Raw genomic sequence first — 15,805 nt, forward strand, 5'->3', positions numbered from 1 at the left:
ACGCGCCGCCGCCCAGCTCTTCCGCCCCCGAGAGGCTGCAAGGCCCCGCCCGGAATGGACGCCCCAGCGCAGGGGGCGATGCGATTGGCCGCAGGCTGGCTGACGTCGCAGGGCGGGGCCCGGGCCCTGAATGGAGACAGCATGTCGGCGTCCGGCCTTTCGCGCTGGGGGCTGTGGCGGGGGCGGGCCATGAGCCGGCGTGTCTTGGAGCCTCGGCCCCCCGGGAAGCGGTGGCTGGTGAGTGGGGTGTGAGCGGCGACGCAGAGGATCGGGGCCCTGGCTCCAGCCCTGCCATTGTCTCCCCGGTAAAGTTTTCTTATCTAGAAAATGGACCCTTTTCTCCACGGGCTCCAGCCTTTCAGGAGCTCGGTGCCGGCACCAAGACGCGCTGCCTGCCCGGCCTTCTGGAACCCCCAGGGGTTCCTGGGCCCTTTTTTGGCGCCTCGTCCTCATTCGGGCCCTGCTCTTCATTTCCGTCCTCTGCTCTGGGTCCCAGGGGATGCTGTGCTGTCAGGGGTGGTGAGAGTTGCTGGCCTCAGTTTCCCTGGTGCTGCTCGCAGGTGGCTGGCCTGGGGAACCACGGACTGCCTGGTATGAGGCACAGTGTGGGCATGGCGGTGCTGGGGCAGCTGGCTCGACGGCTGGGAGTGGCAGAAAGCTGGGCGCGCGACCAGCGCTGCACTGCTGACCTCGCCCTGGCCCCCCTCGGGGATGCCCAGCTGGTCCTGCTCCGGCCGAGGCGGCTCATGAATGCCAATGGGCGCAGCGTGGCCCAGGCAGGTGAGTTGAGGTCCCCATGGATGGGCCGGCCCTGAGGACACAGGTTGTGGAAAGTACCTGTTGAGCTCCAATTGCTGCATGACTTGGGTACTTTGGGAGCCTCGGTTTCTTTCCCTTTGAAGTGGGGTTCTCTTTTGGCCCCTCCTTATGAGAGCCTGCGTAACACACCCCTGTGCAGATAGGCAGTAAACAGGACCACTGTTTCCCTGTGCCCAGCTGAGCTGTTTGGGCTGACTGCGGAAGAGGTCTACCTGGTACATGATGAACTGGACAAGCCCCTGGGGAAACTGGCTCTGAAGTTGGGGGGCAGTGCCAGGTGAGGCCCCAAGATGCTCAGGGTTAGGGTAGGGATGCTGACCTCCCAGTTGGGGTGGAGAAGGGCTTCTGTCCCAGTCCCCCAGGAATGAGTCACTGTGAACCCATCCTGGGCGTGGGGTGAAAGGGTGCTGACCCAAAGAAGCACTAACTGCTGTCTCATATCCCTTGAAGGGGCCACAATGGAGTCCGTTCCTGCATTAGCTGCCTCAACTCCAGTGTGAGTCTGCCCTTTTGTCCTACACTGGGTGAGGGGTGTCCCAGTGGGGTATGCCCAACATACATCACTAAAGCTCTCTGGCCCACCTCTTTCCCCCACAGGCAATGCCAAGGCTACGGGTGGGCATTGGGCGCCCAACACACCCTAGTGCAGTAAAGGCCCACGTCCTGGGCTGCTTCTCCCCAGAGGAGCAGGAGTTGCTGCCCCCGTTACTAGATCGTGCTGCTGACCTGCTCTTGGACCACATCCGTGCACGAAGCCAGGGTGCCTCACCAGGCCCCTGACACCAATGGACACAGCTGCCTGCCTGATTGCTGCCCACAAACCAGCTGTGCCACAGAACTGCCATGCCCACCTGTGATGTCCACTTTTTATATAACTCTTCTCTGGGCTGTCCCAGGCCACTTGCAGACTTAAGATGGGGACTGTGGCTGTCTGGAACAGTCCATTTCCAGGATAGGGGTTTGGTCATTTCTCCGCGTGCCACTTGGGATGCAGGAAAACGTCAGGAAGACTAAACTTTTGGAGTTTTTTTAGAGAGCCAGAGGTGTGGGTCTGTAAGATTAAAGATGCTGGCTTGGAATTTGAGACATTCTCAGGCAAATCCCATCCATCCCTCTCCAATGGGGTGGGGACCACAGGAGTAGCAAGCAGCCCCCTTCCCAGGGTTGAGTGTGCATGCCTTCGCCCACTAAGGCCCTGCCACACCTTTCTTCAACCCATTTTACATAAGGGGAGGCTGAGAGAGGTCCAGTCACATCCCTAAGGTCACATGGGTGCAGTCTGACAGAGCCACAATGTACACCCAGGGCTGGCTGCCACCTTACTGTCCTTGGGGCTCTGGCACCCTCACCTCAGAGACACTGTGTGCCCGGGAGGGCTTCATGCGGGTGACGTATGAGAGCTGTCTGAGGTCCTGGGGGTTGGGTGGGATGTGGACCCGGCGAGGCACCAGTCCTAGATCTCCTGGCTGGTAGGGTCTGATGCCATGCAGCTGCTGCAGCAGAGATGCCGCCTTGGGTGGCTGGCTGCTGGGCTGCCTGTGGGAAGGGACTTGGGGTCATTACCTCCACTTCACAAGAGAAGACCTTTGGCTCCTTGGAGAACCAGGCCCCTGGGCCAGGCCAGCTGAGGATATCCTCCAGATGGGTCCTATGGCTGCCTCTTTTTTATTTTGTTGTTGTTACTGGGAATTGAACCCAGGAGCATTACCCATGAGCAACATCTCCAGCCCTTTTTATTTTTTGTTTTGAGCCAGGATCTCTCTAAATTGCTTAGGCTTCACTAAGTTGCTGAGGCTGACCTCGAACTTGTGATCCTCCTGCCTCGGTCTCCTGGGTTGCTGGGATTACAGGAGTGTGTCACCATACCTGGCAATGGCTGCTGCTTTTGAGCTCACAAGGGCTACCTGCTCACCTTTCCTTGGATGGGCCACCGGGCTGGGGCTCCTGGACAGGACACGCAGCTCTCTGGGGTCTCAGGACCATGGCAGAGCTGAGCAGGGCCAGCAGTTGCTTCAGCATCTCCTTGTGCTGGAGCTGGAACACCACGTCAAAGTAGCCATCCTTTTCCTCTGATTGCATCTGCCAGAGGTGGGGGCAGGGTCAGGCCCACAGTGGTTCCAAGTCCCACCTTCCTCTGGGGATACTCCAAATCCAGTGCCTATTTTCTTATTGTCCCCTCACTGAAATGGGATACCCATTCTCCAATTGGGAACACTGAGGCCTGAGGTTTCCCAGAACCTTAAAGACGACATTTAGTTCTTGTGAGGTCTCAAAGGGATTTTGTGTGTGTGTGTGTGTGCGTGTGTGTGCACGCGCACTGAGGATTTAACCTAGGGTTGCTTTATCACTGAGCTACATCCCCAGCCCTTTTTATTTTGAGACACAGTCTCACTAAGTTGCTGAGGGTCTCTCTAAATTGCTGAGGCTGGCTTTGAACTTGTGATCCTCCTGCCTCAGCCTCCCACATTGCTGGTATTACAGGTGTGTGCCAACACTCAAAGGGATTTTTGAAATCTATAGAATCAGAAAAGAACAGACTGGCCAGGAGTCTCTCAGGGAAAACAGGCCTCTCAGCTTGGCCCCAGCCTGGCCTCTTCCAGGTGGCCATACTCTGAAAACTGTCCTTCCACTCCTTCCTGCTGCCTCCTACTTTGTTGTACCTGCAGAATGTCCTGTAGGAAAATGGTGGCCCGGACCAGGCTCATCTCCAAGGTTTCCCGAAACTTCTGCTCCTCAGTCAGCTCCTGCTGCAGCTGCTGTACCTCCGCCTGCTGCTGCCCCAGCTGCTGTATCAGCTGGTCTCTCTGGTCCCTGGTCCAGGGTGAGATGAGCCAGCAGCTTATCCCATTCCTGGGTTGTGACTGGCACCACCTGGGCCCTGCAAATTCTTTTTAGCCCATCCACACCCAGGCCTCAGCTGTCTGACAGACAAAACCTTGAGGCCCCTATAGAGAGGGGAAGTTGTGGGCCTGGCCACGTGGCTAAACCGGATGGGCCGATCCTGGTGCCCACCTGCTCCCAACCCTCCATGGTAGGCACACCTCAGGGTCTGGTTGTCCACCTGCAGCTGCAGGAAGCTCTGCTTCAGTTCGTGCAGCAGGAGACCCAGCCGCTTGGCCTCGGTGGTACCCTGCTGATGCTCACGGCACTTCTCAGTCAGCAGAAGGATGATCTGTAAGAGTGGGAAGGTGGCCACTCCCAGACCCACCACAGGACTCCAGCTCACTCTGTACCCCCAGTTCTAGGCACAGCCAAGGCTTTCCCCCCTATACAGAGAGGCCAGCACCACTTCTGAAAGGAGCTGGGACCCCCCCAAGGATGCCACGTCCCCTCAATGTGCTGCTCTCCTTTATCACTTGGCTCCAGACTGGGCCCGCCCCTCCAGGCTGTGGGCACCCAAGGGCTTCATGTGCCAAATGCAGGCTCACCTTCTGGTGGCCTCTGCTGCTCCTGGCCATGGCCTTCTGTATGTTCTCCATCATCTCCAGCTGCTTGTGCAGCTCGCACTGGCTGCCCTTGAGCTGCTCATTCTCCTGCAGCAGCTGCATGCTTTGCTGGGACACCTTGGCCAGCTTCAGGGTCACAGTGCTGTTCTCCCTGATGGCCCGCTGTGTGGTCTCCCACATCTGGTTGGTGGCCACTTTGCGGAATTCAGTGGCCACCAGGTTCACGCGTTGGATGATCTCTTTCCTCAGCCTGGTTGATGTGGGAGTGGAGGGTCGGGTAGATGGATGCAGGCCCTGTGCTCCCCCTCCTCTGCAGGGGTCTCCAGAGCACCCAGGGCCATTAAACCCCTCTGGGCCTGGGCAGGAGGCTTTTCTCATCGACCCTCTGGGATTCTGGAATTTGAACCTTTGCAGTGTATTAATTATTACCTATTAAATAAATATAACTTGAATCACAAGAAGTGGTAAAAGGAAATCCAGGACTTCTCCAGTCCAGCCTGAGGACTAGAGCTGGGATCTTACTTTCTCACCCCTTCATAGGTCCAGCCAGAGTTCTGGGAAGCAGAGGCTGGGGAGTCACTGGCCTAGTCCAGTCTCCCCAATTAGAAGCTGGGGCCTGAAGACTGGGATCTGTGGCCCCAGGGGAGTGCCCAGCCTACTCACCTGTCCTTGTCCAGCACCGACTTCTTTTCCAGGTTGTACACATGGTCCTTGTGTTCCATCTCCTGCCTCAGCAGCTGGTCCTCCAGTGACATGAACTTCTCCATGAGCTCCTCTTTCTGCAGCCGGAACTCCTCCAGGGCTGCCAGCTTCCCCACTGCCCACCAAGGAAATGGGTCTATGAGGGGCTGCCTTGGACGACCTTGAGTGACGCCCCTCGGGGCTCCACCGTCCTGTCCGTGCCCCTCTGTCCTGCGTCAGCAGGGCGGCCCCCCGGCCCTGCACACACATGCCCAGTCTCGCCCATCTCTGGGATGCCCCCCTCCCCCAGTGATCTTGTTCAGGTTCCAGAAAGGCTCCCTTGGTCCTGTCCTGTACTCCCTTCATGAGAGCAGTGGTGACAGCAGCAGCTGAATTGAGCACCTTTTCCAGGCCCAGCACTTACGCTGTCATTTGAACCTCATAACACCCCCTGCCAGCTGGGTGGTCTTGCAAGACCCTCCCCCTTTTTAGATGCTTCCTTATCTACAAACGGGAAGGGGGAGGATAGTACTTCCAGCTTCATAGGACTTATAGGGACCTTTGAGGGAGACACTGCGTGTAAAGTTGCACACATCTGCTGTTAACTCAAGGTAGCCATGTTATTCCCATTTCCCAGGTGAGAAAACAGGGTCACAGAGAAGTGCTTGTCGCAGGCCACACATACTGTCAGTGGCAGAGCTGGGACCCGGCAGTATATTCCCTGCACCTGTGGTACATGCTGCAGGCTCTAGCCAGTCCCCTCCTCACCAAGAATGATGTTCTCTGTGGTGAGCTGGTCCTTGGTTTCCTGGAACTCATGGCGCACCTGGGCCAGCTGGGCCTCAAAGGCGTCCTTCTCCATCTCCTTTGTGAGCTGCAGGCTCTGCAGCTGCTCGTTGAGGTCTGTGATCTCATCCACACGCTGGTTGAGCGTGCGCTTGAGGAAGGCCACAATCTCCTTCTTGTTATTAGCCAGTTGTTCAAACTCCTGGTGGAACAGCTTCTCCTGCGCAGCCAGCTCATCCCACTTCCTCTGGTACCTGGGGCCAGAGGAGGGCAGAGGTTCAGGGTCTGGCCAGCCAAGCCAGACCCCCAGGGCAGCCGGGTCCACTCTCCCAAGTACCCTCCAGGAAAGGGGCCCTTGAAGTTCCTCATGGTCTGAGTCCATCCCCATCTCCCACCAAGCCCCTGTGTTGGCCATCAGGCCTTGGCGTGTTGTATCAGGTACATCACTAGGACGTGAGCCCTAGAGGGCTGAGCCATTACTTTGCTCATGGCTGTGTCCTCAACATTTGTGCCTGGCACTTAGTAGGTGTGCATTTGTGGACTAATACTGAGTCTTCCCAACAGCTTATAAGGACATAGGTGTTGTGACGATGACACCCAATGTATAGAGCTCAGAGGATCGAGCAGCTCCTAGTTGGCAAAACCAAACTTGAACCCCAGTCTAACCTGAAAATTGAGGCTCTTGGGTGCAATGCCTCCTGCTGTGTCAGCCAGCTCTGCAGCTCCTCAACACACCCACAGTTAAAAACCCATGCTCTACCAGCTGTCTACCTGTGTTCACCAAGTAAGCCCCAGTGTTGGTGGAGCCTTCTTGGCTCTGAGCCACATGGTCCTGTCTTCGGTGCCCTCCTGTAGGTTGGGACCTCGGTGGTCAAGATCTAATGACATGCCCTTCTCCTCCACTTGGCAGACCCTTGACCTCATCCACCTCTGTATTGTCAGAGACTGGAAAATAGTGAGCACCCAATAACTGTCTGATAAATGCATTTTCCTGATACATCCTGTCTGGTGTCTCAGCTCGAGGGAAGTTTGTAGCTGTTAAGACTGATTACTAGTTTCAAGTGGAATAATTGACCTTACTTGGGGAGTTGTAACTTATCGAACCAGCATCCTTTGAATGGCTACTGTGGGAGGAGCGAGCAGATGGCTCCTTTGTGGAGTGAGGAAGCAGCCTGGTGTGGGGGAGTCAGACCAGGGCTGTCATCCTGGTGCCTCTTTTTCCTGGGGGTGGCTTCCCCTTCTCTGAGCCTCAGTCCCCCAGTGCATGCAGTAGGAGTGCAACAGGGCCTCTCTCAGGTCGTGAAGGCGCGGTGATGCCAGCACAGGGCCCTGCGTGAGATGTGATTATCTGCAGCATCACTCTAGGGAACAGCCACTGCCTGCTTGTCTGTAAATGTCACCCTGAGGCTGGGGCTGGTGCCTCATAACTGGAGGAAGCTCGATTTGAAATAAGAAAGGTGATGGGGAAATCAACCATCTCTGAATGCAGGGTTAGAGGATCCCTTCCCACCATCCTCAGCACACACAAAACTGGCCCTCAGATCCACTGTCACAGTTGTGGAGGGGACTCAACGCTCCTTGTTTACATTTGGGGCGACAGACTGACAGCAGGGAGAAACACTGGGACTTGGCAGCTGGGTAGAGGATACCACTTCAGGAGATGGGAGGAAAGGGACTGGCCCACCCACCTGTCATTCCAGTTCAGCCTGCTCATTAAACTCCACCCCTTTACAAAGCGCAAGATCCCGTGGGGCTGGAGAAAGGCAGGAGGGAATGGGCTGGTCTGGGGTGCAGCTCCGAGTCAGCCTTGTGGTCCTGGGACTCTGGGAACTGAGATGGGGCAGGGGAGGGGGGTCCATTTACTCCTTTTTTTTTTTTTTTTTTTTTTTTTTTGCAGTACTGGGGGTTGAATCCCAGGCATAGCATGTTAGGCACATGCTCTGTCATTGAGCTACCTCCTCTTCTCAAAATTCTGATGTTTCCCAATGTTGGCTATTAGGAATCAGGCCTGGGGGAGGTGGGGTCTGTACATGCCATGGAGTCCAGAACACAGAGCTAGGCCCCCTAGCCAAGCTTAGGGGGGCTTCTGACCCAGCAGCGCCAGCATCCCTGCCAACCACCCACCCACCTACCGGGCCAGCCTGTCCTCCAGGTCTCGGATCTGGTTAAGGTAGAACTCCCGCATCTCCTCTGCCAAGGGCCCTTCCACGATTTTGATGGTCACCGTGGTATCCTTCTTGCCCTTCTTCTTCTTGACATCAGAATCCTTGCCTCCAAAAATTGCCTTCTTTTTGGAAGCCATGGCTAAAGGCAACCCTGTTCAAAAGCCACACTAAGAGGCCTAGTGGTTGCTAAGGAAGTTAGGCCCATACATAGCAACAGCCTGACTAAGTGAGGCTGGGCTTAAAGGGCCCCTGCCCTTTTCCTTGCTGGGTGCCTGTGTCCAGCCTCCCCTCCAAGGCAGACAGCATGACTGGGGTCCTAGCCTGGGGTACCCCAGGCAATGACAGATCAGGATGACAGGCTCTGGGGTACATTTTTGGCTTCTGGGAAGACCTTTCCTTCCCCCAGTTGGAAATAAGTGATGTGGGAAATTAGAGTGGTCAGGGCCCTAGACACCACCAACCTACCCCTCTGAGTCAATCAGAAGATGGAGGACCAGAGAGGGGTGGGACATCTTGTAGCCCCCCCCAGACTAGAAGGAGCCAGTCACCTGGCTCCCAGCCCAGACAGTGCCTCCCCCCCAGGTCCCTGAGAACTTCTTGTTGGTGCAGCGACACCACAGTCTTTCTATTGGCTTAACCGAGTGGAGAGAGCAATGCAGTCTGGTAAGAAAGGGCATTTCACATTGGAAGCTCCTCGCTGGAACCTTGGGACATCCTTTTGTGGAGGCTGGTTTCATTTCTACAGTGCTTAGTGGAGATGGTCCATTTGTCCAATGCTGACCCCAGACACACAGGCCCATTTTATAGCTTTGGCCTGGGTGGTGAATCATAGGGGACGACAGCGCCTGGGGAGGGGAACTAGCATGCTGAAGGAGGGCACAGAAGGTGTCTAGCTGGCGGCTGCCCTGGCTGGCAGCTGTGTGTGCCCCAAACAGGCTCTGGCCCCTTTCTGCCCAGCATTGATCTCAGCCAGTCATGCCTGCTTGCTTGCCTGTCCCCACAGCCAGGCACTCCCTGACAGTGGCCAGGCCATCCCTGTTGTCTCAGTGTTGTCTTACAGGCAAAGGTTCCAGCTACAAAGGTCCCAACAGAACAGGTGTGGCCACTGTCCCAATATGCCCAGCAAAGTGACAAGCAGTGGCAAAGGGCAGGAAAGGAACTTAGTCAGCGTGGATGTGCTGGGGAGAACAGATTCAGAGGGACGGGGACTGCAGATCTGTCCTTGAGGGACTGACGGAAACCGGAAACCTCGGGGTTTTACAGAAAAGGAGAAGAAAGGCGAGGGTGGTGTGTACATGGCTGGAGGTTGTGTAGCTAGGGCCACCTTGGTCATTGTCTCAGTTCTGCATGGTGCTTCAGGAAGTCCTAATCACCTGAGGGGGCAATCTGCTTCCCAGGAGGCTATTGCTCCACTGGTGGTGGGGCAGGGGCAAAGGGCATCTGCTCCCATTTAGCAGGGAATCTCACAGGGTGAAATGTCTGCAAGGTTCTGCTGTTTCTGAAATCCAAAGTGACTGCAGGTATTGGGCAATCTCTGGAGACGTCCAGGTGCCACTCCAGGGGGTCTGGAACAGGACACTGTAAAAGCTGGCAGTTGACTGTCCCTGCAAAGCTTGAAAATATCTCTTGTTACGCTGTCCTCAGTCTTAAAGGAAGACAAGATAGGTTAGGTCAATTTAGGGCCCATGAACCTCATATTCCCCTTCCTGAGTGATTGGCATGCGTGCGGAGCTGAGCTGGTACCTGACCCAAAGTTTGAGGTAATGGAAGTGACAGACACAAGCTGAAGGCAGATATGCCAAGTTTTATCCTGTCATTCATTACCCATTGGTCATCTGACAACCCAAGTGAAGAGTCAAGTGATTTTAGCAAAAGCAGCTCCTAATTCTGTTCTGCCAGGGTTTGGTACCCAGTGAGAGATGGCCATGGCTCCATCTATAGTGGACAGGGAAAGTCCAGTAGTTCTGCAACTGTGGTGGTCTGAGCAGCTAGATCTTGTAAGCAGCGGGATCCTTGGGGTGAGGGTAGGAGTGAGGAGACTTTGGGGCTCAAGCTTGGGTACTGTTTTTCACACCTGGTACGACCTTGGGCCTGAAATCTGAGCTGTACAGTGGGGAGACTATGCTGTAGACTGAGCAAGACCTTGTGTGGAAAGTCCATGGCACAGGATGTGGCACCAGGTAGCGGAGGAACTGAGTAGTAGCCGCCAGCACTGCCATTAGCAGGGCCAGCCTGCCAAGCTCCAGGCTGCTCTGTGGGCAGCCTCTGGAATGTCCAGTCCTCCGGTACTTCAGCCTAGTGTCTGTTCCCTGCAAGCGGGGACAGCCCTGGGAGGGCAACACGGCCTGGCAGAGGGAAGAGGACCCACACTTCTGTGGGGCCTCCCCATTTGCACACATGCAATAGTCAGTAGACTGCCCAAAGCAATGCTCTCCCACCCAGACGTGGCCCTCTTCCGGACCCAAGCAGCTCCCCCTGCAGAAGCCTGGCCAGTGGGGGTTCTTGGCGCTCTGTCTGCCCTCCCTCTGTTCCCCTCCTTTCCTTCCTCTTTTTCCTGAGGCTCATCACAAGGGGTGAATTCCCAGTGGTGGGGGCCAGCAATCCCCCAGGCAGCCTGGAGGCCATGGAGGGTGTCAGCTTTGAGAACTGCCTTCCCCTCCTTTGTCAGTGTGGGTCGCTGGGGTTGGGGGCAGGCAGGGCCTGCCTATCCTATAACTATAGTCACATTGCAAGAGTGACCAGCTGGGCTTCTAGACCAGCCTTCCAGGTGGGAGAGCCCAGAAGGGGACTCTGCAGGTGAGGCTGCTGCTTCCTGGGCTTGCCTTGGGAGCTTCCCCAAAGCTCCCTGTCCCAGGCCACAAGCCATCACCCACTCCAGGCAGGCCTTCACATTGCTGCCTCTCTGGCTCCTTCTGTGTCTCCCTCGGGACTGATTCTGAGAGCCCAGAGCTGCTGGAGCTGCTGAACCACAAAGCAGCAGCCCCCCATCAGCTGGGCCTGTGGAGTCCTGTGGTGCACCCAGCCCAGCAGACTGTGGCATCAGCCCAAGGTGGCAGAGGTGGCCTGGGGTGCTGCCATCTCTGGGAGGATCTGGATGCAAGGACACTTAGGAGGCTGGGCATTACTGAGCAGGCGCTGATGTTTTGTCCACCTCTGGAGCAGGTGACATGGTAACACTGTCACAGGAGAAGAGGTGTCTCCAAGGAAGGGCCTGAGGAATTCCCAGAGAGAAGGGGGAACTTGATTCAGGACCAGCCGGGTTCTTAGCTATGTGACCCAAAAGAATTTCAGCCAGTCAGACAGAGGGTTATTTAAGAAAGTAGATACACAATCAAGCGAGAAGGTGGGCAACTCAAGAGAGAGATGCATTTTGGGTCCTAGCTCTTTAAAGGAAACTTGGTGAGGGGTGCTGTGTGCAGGGACAGTGTCAGTCCAGCCGTCTCCAGACAGCTCCTGGTGTCTGGTCATTCGCAGACTCCTGGGCTGACAAGGCTTTCATCATCTGATCCAGTAACACTGGAGAGTCCCCTAAATTATAGGTTTCCCAAAATATCAGATCTCTCTGCTGGGGTTAAACATGCAGGGACTTACAGATTTCTCAGGAATGATATGCTGAGAGTCGAGACCAGCCTGGAAAAGTCTGTGGAGCTTCTGGATTACGAATTTATTTCCTTGTCCTTTCTTTTGTCTCCTCTCTGTCTCCTTCTTATTCCCTGTCTACCTCAACACAACCTCTAGGGGGTATGTGTGTGCGCGCGTGCGCGGTACCCGGCTGGCAACCCCACCACGTAAGCTGTGGCCGCCTGTCCCATTCTTGACTGCGTTCCAGGAGGCAGGCTGGCACACTGCGGGCTGGGGTGTGCCCTTAACTGAATGGGATATTGAGTATCCAGGGGTGGGAACCATGGGTGCAGGTTTGATGGACTCTCCCCAGCAAAACAATTTCAAGGGTGAAGATTATTTTTTTTTTCCCAAAAGAAACAATCACTGAAACTCTCCAGCCGTGTGGGGTGGCACACACCCGTAGTCCAGGCTACTTGGGAGGCTGAGGCAGGAGGTTCCCAAGTTTGAGACCCTGCCTCAAAAGAGGGTATGCTGGGGGTACAGCTCAGCATTTGAGAACTTGCATAGCGTGAGCAAGGCCCTGGGGTTCAATCTCCAGAATCAGGACAATAAAAAAGTCTCTAGAAAGTATTTTAAGGGCATATAGTAAATGGAGAGATATTCATTTGAGAAAATCTACCACTTTTTACAAGAATATGCCCGTGGTACTGAGTAATAATCCACTCTCTTACCTGAAGTGGCACATTAAAAAAAACAAAAAACAGTGATCCCTTAGTATCTGAAGGGTGGGCTTACTTCCAGGACCCCCATGATACCAAAATCCATGGATGAAGTCTCTATAAATGGTGTAGTGTTTGTACAGAACTATACAATCCTCCCCTATCCCTTGAGTCTTCTCTAAATGACTTATCCTACCTAATACCCAGTAAATGCTATGAAACAGCTGCCACACTATGGTGTCCAGGGAATAATAACAAAGTCTGTGCATGAGGACAGGTGCAGTCCCCCCCGCTGGGTGTTTTCAAATTGGTGGAATCCAGGACACAGAACCCATCATAGGGAGGCCCACAGTATATATTTGGTCTCTGTCCCTGGTTCCCAGCATGAAGCTCCTAAACCCTCAGTATTTCCTGAGTGGTAGTGGCCTGGATTGCTCAGAACCAATCCCTATTAGCCATGCCTGAGTTTATGCTAATGAGGTGGCTCATGGTGGAGGGGGACTTCTGGGATGGGGAGCCATCTAGATGCCCCAGCACAGGGTCAGAGGGTTGGGCCCTTCATCTCTCCCTCCCAACCTCCAAGGTGGGGAGAGGGGCTGGAGATGGAGCTCCGTCACAGGGACCAGTGATTTGGTTAATCATGGCTGTGCAGTGAGACTGCCACAGAAACCCCTCAATGCAGGGCTGGGGGAGCTTCTGGGTTGCTGAACACCGTGTGGTGTTGGGATGGGTGGCTGGAGAGGGCAGGAGGCCCTTGTGCCCCTCTCTCCACTGTACACAGTGCTGTTCTCATGCCAGTCTCTTCCTGGGCTATGTCCTTTATGACAGACCCCGGATGGCGGGTGAAGCATTCGCCTAAGTTCTGTAAACTGTTCTAGTGAATTCTGAAAGAGGAGGGGGTCATGGGAGCCCCTGAATTCGTTGGCGGCCTGGCAGAAGTAAGGGTAACCTGGGTACCCAGGGTGGCTGGTGTATGAAGTGGGGGCAGTTTGTGGAAGTGAGCCCTTGACCCATGGGGTCTGCATAAATGCTGGGGGGTTGGAGCCAGAACTGAATCAAGCTGTTGGACATTTGGCTGGAGTCAGGGAATTGCAGAACTGGTGTAAGAAGTGATACGGACTTGGTGTCATTAAAAAAATCCACGCATCCCCCCTTTACCCCAGTTCTGCACTAGGAATGTTTCCTTTGGGCTGCTCTACTCTGTGCAGATGCTGCCAGATGACACAGGCTCCCTCCTGGCTCCTAGACTGGTCTGCACCTTCACCTGGATGTGGAGGCCACTGGCCTTCCACACTGCCCCAGCCCTGTGCGGCAGAATCTCCATTGCAAACAGGTAGAACAGAGAGGAATTCCCTGCACAGGCCCCGTGGAGGGCAGCTGCTCTACCCAAGTGGGGCAGGTTGGGAACACCTTGACCCTGATGGCCCCACCCCAGCTAGGCCACAGGGCCAGGCTCCAGCCCAGGAGGGACATGCTGAGACCAAGGGCTGTCATCCCCTAGTGCCCACATCTAGAGCAGGCATCATGCTAGGGAAAGCAGGTCCACCCCCTGTTTTGGATGCAGTGGGGCATGGGGTTCGCCTGGAGGGAGGCAGCGGTGAGAACCAGGAGCTGCACATCTCTGCCCAGGGGGATGGGCTGTATTTGGATCAGAGCTTTACAAACGCCTCGTCCAAGGGCATTGTTAAAACCAATGGAGATCTTAGCTGGCTTGGTGACATGCCACTGTAATCCCTGTTACTTGGGAGGTGGAGACAGGAGAATGGCAAGTTCCAGGCCAACCTCAGCAACTTAGTGAAACTCTGTCTCAAAATAAAAAATTTAAAGGGCTGGGGGTATAGCTCAGTGGTGGAGCACCCCTGGTTCAACCCCCAGTACTGCAAAATAACAACAACACAACAAAGCTCACTATAAAGCTACGGTAACAGACAGTGTGTACTATGGTACTGATAGAAGGTCAGACATGTAAATCGTTGTACTAGAATTGACAGTACAGAAATAAACCCAGACAATTAGGATCAACTGATTTCCAACAAGGGTGCCAAGACAATTTAATGAGGGGAAAAACGAACAGTGCTGGGACAACTGATATCAAACACAGAAGAATAAAATTGGACCCCTAACACCACACACAAAAGTAACTCAGAATGCATCACCAACTTAGATGTATGAGATAAAACTATAAATCTTAGAAGAAAGCATGGGAGTAAATCTTCATGACCTGTGGTTAGTGATTTCCTAAATATGACACCAGAAGCTCAAACAAAAAAAATTAAAATTAAATAAATAAATTGGACTTTATAAAAAGTAAAAACTTTTGTTCCTCAAAGGGCACTATAAGGTGAAAAAAAAAAAGCTCAACACCATTAGTCATTAAGGAAATGCAAATCAAAACCTCAGTGAGATACCCCTTTACTCCCACTAGAATGGCTACAATAAAAATGACAAGCCAAGCAGGGTGGTGTGTACCTGTAATCCCAGAGACTCTGGAGGCTGAGCAGGAGGATCACAAGTTTGAGGCCAACCAGCCTCAGCAATTTAGCAAGGTCCTAAGCAACTAAGTGAGACCCTGTCTCAAAAAAAAAAAAAAAATGTAAAAGGGCTTAGAGGTAAATCACTCCTGGGTTAAATTTGCAGAAAAAACAAACAAACAAACAAACAAACAAAAAAAAAAAAACAAAGCATGTGCGAGGTAGAGCACCCACCCAGTAGTCTCAGCTACTCAGGAGGCTGAGACAGGAGGACAGCTTGAGCTCAGGAGCATAGGCTTGCTTCTCAGCAGGAGCCTGTCTGGCTGTAAAGCATCCAGCTCTCCAGTGCTTTCCTTCACTCATTTGATCATCACCTTTTAATTCAGTTTATAGACCCCTGTACTTTGCCATTATTGATTGGCCTTTTGTGTGTTGGCAGGTGTTAATCTGATGTGCACACATAACAGGAATACTGAGTTTTGCTGCAGGAAAGAGAAGACACAAAGAGCTACCAAGCACAAGGAGGGGCTCAGAAGAGCTTCCATCATGGAGGCACTAAGCTGGGAGAGGCAGATGTTACTCAGTAAGCGGGTGCTGGAGGGAGGAAGGAAGGGAGTGCAAAGGCCCTAGGCAGGGCAAACCATTTCAGGCTTGATGATGCCCAGAGAGGCTGCAGCTAGAGAGAAGGAGAAAGCAGGCAACAGGAAGGTCAGAGGGGCAACAGGAAAGTCAGAGGGACAACGGGGGCAGACTACATAAGCCTCCTGGACCAGTGAGGAGCATGCTTATTATACAATCAGCAATAGGAACACAAGTTCCAAATTGTATTTGAAAGATCTACCCAGTGGTATAAGGTGAAAGATGGGCGTGGGTGGAGGGGTAATTTATTAGAAGGTTAGCATGGCCACCCTGGAGTGGCAACTGCAACTTTTACTATGTACTAAGCATTGTCCTAAGGGCTGTGCACAGATGATCATATTTAATCCTTACAGAAGGCCCATATAGGAGACACTTATATTATTCCTATTATATCAATGTGAAAATTGAGGGTAACTCCGCCAAGTCTCACAGGGAAGTCGGGAGTCAAATCCAGGCCCAACTCTAAAGCCGGGCTGGTAACCATTATGCAGTCAACACTGGGAAAAGTGCCGTTC

General features: G+C 53.9%; 2 protein-coding genes across 2 annotated transcripts; one reads left to right on the top strand and one right to left on the bottom strand.

Moving 5' to 3' along the window:
* The first annotated feature begins 63 nt into the window (after positions 1-63).
* Positions 64-1,903, top strand: PTRH1 (peptidyl-tRNA hydrolase 1 homolog). The gene is made up of 5 exons (XM_081279257.1): positions 64-237; positions 561-780; positions 997-1,096; positions 1,270-1,315; positions 1,417-1,903. Exons 1-5 carry the CDS (start codon positions 79-81, stop codon positions 1,597-1,599), a joined length of 708 nt encoding a protein of 235 aa, XP_081135383.1. The 5' UTR covers positions 64-78; the 3' UTR covers positions 1,600-1,903.
* Positions 1,784-11,186, bottom strand: CFAP157 (cilia and flagella associated protein 157; the record flags this gene model as incomplete). Its single annotated transcript, XM_081279259.1, has 9 exons — positions 7,865-11,186; positions 5,715-5,986; positions 4,929-5,082; positions 4,248-4,515; positions 3,861-3,991; positions 3,480-3,630; positions 2,732-2,898; positions 2,169-2,355; positions 1,784-1,870 (listed from the first exon to the last, which is right to left on the bottom strand). Exons 1-9 carry the CDS (start codon positions 8,032-8,034, stop codon positions 1,784-1,786), a joined length of 1,587 nt encoding a protein of 528 aa, XP_081135385.1. The 5' UTR covers positions 8,035-11,186.
* Positions 11,187-15,805: the final 4,619 nt, after the last annotated feature.

Source organism: Spermophilus citellus (assembly GCF_964194105.1).
Source record: "Spermophilus citellus genome assembly, chromosome: 2".
Taxonomy (NCBI): domain Eukaryota; kingdom Metazoa; phylum Chordata; class Mammalia; order Rodentia; family Sciuridae; genus Spermophilus; species Spermophilus citellus.